This window comes from Xenopus tropicalis, chromosome 7, assembly GCF_000004195.4.
Source record: "Xenopus tropicalis strain Nigerian chromosome 7, UCB_Xtro_10.0, whole genome shotgun sequence".
Taxonomy (NCBI): domain Eukaryota; kingdom Metazoa; phylum Chordata; class Amphibia; order Anura; family Pipidae; genus Xenopus; species Xenopus tropicalis.
The window spans coordinates 114,595,634-114,601,861 of record NC_030683.2 but is presented as its reverse complement, the minus strand read 5'-3'; the positions used below and the strand labels follow the sequence as shown (position 1 = coordinate 114,601,861).

The 6,228-nt window shown below is 42.8% G+C and overlaps 1 protein-coding gene across 1 annotated transcript in view; it reads right to left on the bottom strand.

Annotated features, from left to right (window-relative positions):
• Positions 1–257: 257 nt before the first annotated feature.
• cyth1 (cytohesin 1) overlaps positions 258–6,228 on the bottom strand; it is a 28,803-nt gene continuing 22,832 nt past the window's right edge. Inside the window, exons 11-12 of the mRNA XM_004916324.4 lie at positions 5,418–5,572; positions 258–3,669 (exon numbers count right to left, since the gene is read on the bottom strand). Of these exons, the coding sequence (XP_004916381.1) occupies positions 3,564–3,669; positions 5,418–5,572 (261 nt within the window). The 3' untranslated portion in view covers positions 258–3,563. The remainder of the gene's footprint in view (positions 3,670–5,417; positions 5,573–6,228) is intronic.

The following is a 6,228-nucleotide window of genomic DNA, read 5'->3' as shown; positions in this document are numbered from 1 at the left end:
ATTAATTATTATTACGACTTGGCCTCTGCTGATTATCCCAAGTATGGCTCCAACCCAAGGGCCTGCCTGAATGACAGCAATAGAAGAGGATCCCATTGGATAAGGACCACATTGGAATGAAGCTGTAGTCTTCTCCTAATGGGTCTCCCTAGTCCACGCATCATGATTTAGCAATCTTCCCGATTTGTCTGCTTGTTTGGAGTCCTCACTAATCAATCAGATTTTAGCAAAACAACAAACACAAACCCAGCCCAATGTATAGTATGTCAGTCTTTATTATTAAGTCAAAGGTTTGCATACAATATTAAAAAGGAAAAATAGAAACAAAAACTCCAAGCCAATTCATTCCATTTACTTCCCACACTGACGAGGAAGATGAGGTATCCGGTCCGGACATAGTTTCACAGTACTTCTGCTGATAAATTAGTTGACGAGACAGGCACAGTGCAGTGGGGAAAAGGAAGAAACCAATTTCCTTTGGCACAAAGATTTACAAAAATATATATACCTGCTGAACGTTACAGTGACATCGCAAAACTGAAGCCTTAATGCCCCCTTGATAACATATCCAAAGAGATGTGCTTTTCTTCCCGCGGTACAGCGAGTCCGACCAGAAAGCAGTTGGTGGATCAATGCTGGATGAACTGTTTAAGCTGTAGTGTCTTTTTGCCTAAGAGGTCTGAAGCCTGTATCAATCATTCCCATCTGTAACAATGGCTGTCTAGTTTTGCATGGGTGGTCCTTTGGCAGTTATTGCTCTCCAATAGCAAGGGGCACCAACAGTTCTGTGTGTCATCTTTCCACCATGACGGGACATCAGAGGCCCAGGAAGTGGTATATTCCCCCTTGCTACTTCTTGATAGGCATAAATATTAGCTTATCAAATCAATTCTAGGTACAGACCTATACACCAAGCCAATACAGCCCAGCTGGAAGGCATGAAACAGAACCTTTGACTTAATCAGCTCACACCGATTAAATAAACACAAATATGCTAAATGTCTGAATGATAACCTAATCACTATATGATATCAATGGTACAGCGTTCCATACTTACCATGGGCATTGCCCAGAATGATCTTGATAAATATGGAAGTTTGAGCCAGCATGGAGTTTTCAATAAATATAAACCTCAAAATTATTTTATGCGAAGAAAATAACTTACCCTGTACATTATGTGACAGGTCAGGCATAAACATGCCCTCTTGTGACTGCTCTCATACAGAGGAATGACATGTATGTGAATGATATATAACATACATGGATTCTGTGCGCTGAGTCTGTTTTTCCCAATGGCAACAGTCAGAATGCACAACTGCATTGGTCAGTGTCTTACATTCTATGTGTGACCTGATCCATGGCCTAAGGACTGAACTAATATAACTCAGATTACCCCCTACATGTGGCTTGGCCAAATAAGCCAAAATTCTGCTCATTTTACAGCTAAGCAGATCTTCCCAAGTATGGTAAACTTGGGTCCTGTCCCCTAGAGGCTACTCTGTGTTTCTGTCCATTCTTTCACTTCACAGAATTGTCTTAAAGTTGCTATACACAGCCAGAGCCTCTTGTTTGGAGAGGTTGCAAGATAAACAGATCTGGACCTAGTTTGGTCACGCACTTGCTGGGTCAAATCAGACCAGTCCAATCATTGGCCCTATAGCCAACAACCGGATTATCCATTGAGGCCTACGAAAACCCATCAGATGGAGACAGAGTGAACGTGCCAAAGTGCTCCTTGTCCAAAAGGATTTTAAAACCTGCCCAATCCATATCTTAAAAAATTGTTGGCCAGATATCAGTTGGGCAGGCTGTCAGTGGGCCCCAACAGGGCAGATAAGCTGCCAACTGAGTCTGAACCAGCTCTTTAGATCTTGTATGATGTTCGAACTACAAAAAATAAAAACCTGCTGCAAACTGCATCAGAAAAGGCAGAATATGGCCCCTCCAAAAGGATCTTTATGGCCCCCGGTCTGCATAAAGGCTCCACAGACTGTCTGACATCCTCATTTTAAATTTAATCTGCGCCTCAAACATGCTGTATAAGAATATTTTGCCCCACTACAAATAATAAGTTGGACAGCACCAGTTTGCAGGGTGGCAATAAATGTTTCAGGGCTTACTGACAAAATGGGTGGGGGGGAAGCAAGCCTCTACTACTAACACTGTCAGAAGAAATGGATTTTGGCATGAAAGTATGTGGGTACAAAATCCCAAAGTGACATTTTTATTGCTTTATAAAGGACACAGCCAAATCTCTCCCAATTCACAGTAAAAGAAAGAATAAGAGGGAATATATCTAATTTATAAAAACCTGTCTGGTCGTAGATGGTGGTAGAAACGACCATACAGAAGGTGTGTGAGTGCACAGTGTACTGTCCCCAGTCAGACAAACCTCACTATAGCACGATCGCTAGGATAAGCCCCGTATGGAATACTATTTGCTGCCAGGAGTCCAATATATAAAACAGTGCATGGCAGCGGAAGTGTACTCATCACCACAGCATCAACCCTCCCTCTGTATTGGAGTCAATTCCAGCAACGCAAATGGCACTGATCCACCCCAATCTCAGCCTAGTGGACAAGTGACCAGTCTTGTTATGGCTCAGGCACATGACATATGTACACTATACATACAATTTCAGTAAGCCCAATTGGGTTCATTTCATTTTCAACTGTACATTTCTTGCCCTGTGGTTTCCTGTAACTCACACCCATGTGACTACCCCCCCCCCCTTCCCCATCACCCAGAGCTGTGTTACATTTCAGATTAAATTGTGCTTTAATACCCTTTTTTTACACTCAGTACTAGGAACACGTTCTATGAGGCCAATGGTTGGCATTACTCTGGACACCAAGAGATCCTGCTCCTCAGCTTTCTGTGCTTTTCTGGTTCTTCTGTATAGTGGTTCAGTCTCTGATAGGTGTCCATCTTATGATTTACAGCAGACAATTTATTCTCCATTAGGCCAGGGAATATAGGATACTAAGCAGAACCTGAAGTCACGACCTGGCTCTCCACAGTAGCAGGAATATGTTCTCCAAATGGAATTCCCAATGTCTCATCTTTAGGCCTGGAAGCTAAATCCAAGCCAAGCTACAAACCAAGCTTGCAAACGGTAGGAGCAACAGAAAGGCCAAGCCCTCTGGTCATGAAGCGCATTCCTGCACCTTATGTGAAAGAGCCACACCTTGAGCTGTGTATAGGTTTGCCAGTCATACTGATTTATAATGTGGTCATAAGGTTTCCATTGAACAGTTTCACAGTTCAAACCAACAAAGAATTTACAGAATAAAACAAAACACAATCCAAGAATAGTGACCCTGCCGAGGAGGCTCTCGTTCATAGCCTCAATCCCCTGCCCTTGGCGGACAGCACTATAGAAATGTTGCAAACCCATAATACTTCAAGCTACGCTATAAGATCTTCAGGGAAAATAGCCGATTTGGTTCTGAAGAATGCTTCATTGTGTAGGCTGCTGCAACCTTTCCCTTGCTACAGGGGCTTTGTATTGAATTGGTGGCTCCGCAGGGTGGCATTGTTGAAATGTTACATGGCGGCTCCATTAAGACTGTTCTTGCTGTTGCTGCTGCATCTGTTTTTTCTTGACAGAGATGCGCTTCTTACGGGCCGCCAGCATCTCGTAGAAAGGGTCCACGCTAACTGCTGCCCTGAAAATTAAAATGGGGTGCATTTAAAGTAATATACTTGTACATATTATCCCATTCTGAAAATAGTCGACTGCTGCATAAAACACATCATATATCATATAAACTGGTAGTGGTGGTGGTGGGGGGGTCTGAACACGGCCCTCCAGCTACTGAGCAATAAAAGCAGAGGGTAATGATTTGTCGGCTACCAAGAATCAGCCCTTACACCAGCCTTTCTCAAGGTGCAAAAAAGGTTTGTTTTTTTTGTTCCTTGGGAAAGGCTGGCATAACAGAGGAAACCTTGGCTTTGCATTAAAGGGGAACTCTACCCAAACACAACTTTAGCTTTTTTGAAAAGTTAACATAATTTCAAGCAACTTTGCAATCTACATTAAAAAACATGCAGCCTTTTCATAATGATTTTAATGTAAAATGGTTTGGAACAGTTCCCTAAGCCCCGCCCCCTGTTCCCCTGCTGATCTGGCGGACTACTTTGTGACTCAAATAAAATGTAACAGTAGTCACCTGCCCTCAGCCTGCATCCTCCCAATCCCACAATCCCCTGCACACTTGAGGGAATACAGGGTTATGGGAGATAGCTCTCAGTACAAGTGAGGGAATACAGGGGTATGGGAGATAGCTCTTAGTACAAGTGAGGGAATACAGGGTAATGGGAGATAGCTCTCAGTACAAGTGAGGGAATACAGGGGTATGGGAGATAGCTCTCAGTACAAGTGAGGGAATACAGGGGTAGGGGAGATAGCTCTCAGTACAAGTGAGGGAATACAGGGGTAGGGGGATAGCTCTCAGTACAAGTGAGGGAATACAGGGGTAGGGGAGATAGCTCTCAGTACAAGTGAGGGAATACAGGGGTAGGGGAGATAGCTCTCAGTACAAGTGAGGGAATACAGGGGTAGGGGAGATAGCTCTCAGTACAAGTGAGGGAATACAGGGGTAGGGGAGATAGCTCTCAGTACAAGTGAGGGAATACAGGGTTATGGGAGATAGCTCTCAGTACAAGTGAGGGAATACAGGGGTAGGGGGATAGCTCTCAGTACAAGTGAGGGAATACAGGGGTATGGGAGATGGCTCTCAGTACAAGTGAGGGAATACAGGGGTAGGGGAGATAGCTCTCAGTACAAGTGAGGGAATACAGGGGTAGGGGGGATAGCTCTCAGTACAAGTGAGGGAATACAGGGTTATGGGAGATAGCTCTTAGTACAAGTTGATCCAGGGACTGGTCCGATTGCCATCTTGGAGTCAGGAAGGAATTTTTTCCCCTCTGCGGCAAATTAGAGAGGCTTCAGATGGGGGTTTTTGCCTTCCTCTGGATCAACTAGTAGTTAGGCAGGTTATATATAGGCATTATGGTTGAACTTGATGGACGTATGTCTTTTTTTCAACCCAACTTACTACTATGTTACTTGCTATCAATAAGGAAAGGAACATCAAAGTGCAATGCATGGAGGGTTATGTAGTTCCTGCATGCTGTCTGTGAGCTGTGGAGAAGGTTACAATTTGTAACATCAGTGTTTTAGTTCCTCCTCCCCTGCCAAGATTTCAAATGATGCAGAAGAGCCATTTGATTTCAGCATATAAAATTGGTATTTATTCATACTTTTTGTAAGGAACAGATTACAGTGATAGTTATATTTCTGTGTTGTATGTGGCTCTTTAACTAACTTTAATTTTTTGCCCAAGATATGAGCTGTGAGTGCAGATTTCTTTCAATACATTTCTTTCAATCTGCTGTTAAAGGGATTCCTTACTTTATTGACTTAATCCATTCTTCCTTCTCTTCCGGCGTTGGTGCAGAAATTCTGTATACGTTATGGTTCCCCTCCACCACCCTCCCATCAGCTTCCGTCTTGCAGGCTTTGATCAGCTGCCCCTTGTTGTTTGGAATATACAACTCAAAGCAGTTCTGTAAGAGAGAAAGACACCATGCAGGGTAAATGGGAAGAAGATACAGATAAAACGTCACAGATAGGACAGTAAAGAAAAACCACATTGTGAAATGTGAAAATCTCACGCTCTGATCATGGTTATAGCTACTTGGCCTTAGTTGTATCTGATTCTATACAGGTACAGAAGAACAACAATAGCAGCAGCAACGTTTCAGGTCACAAGACCTTTTATCAAGCTTGTGACCTGAAACGTTGCTGCTGCTATTGTTGTTTGCCCCCAAAAAAATGTTGCAATAAAGGCATTTTAATCTACAAAGACAAGAGGTGCTGTTCCTGTTCTTCTGTACCTGTATGTGCCGATGGAAAGTGGCCATTGGGGAACCTGCACTACTTCTAACTAATCACAAGGCTTGGTGCTGACTACTACTCTCCAAATTCTGATTCTATACAGACATGGCTAATCAGACCGGCATCTTAAAAGGAGAACTAAAGCCTAACAAAAGAAATAGGCTAAAAAAATAAATGTTTTTATAAATGTAACAATATAAGGCTGAATAGTAATACATGAGAATGGCAGCTCAAAAAAAAACTAGCAACAGAATTTACATGCAACAGATGCTAAAAACGTTAGGTTGGTGCAGTATGGTCAGTATATAAAATATGGCATGTTTAT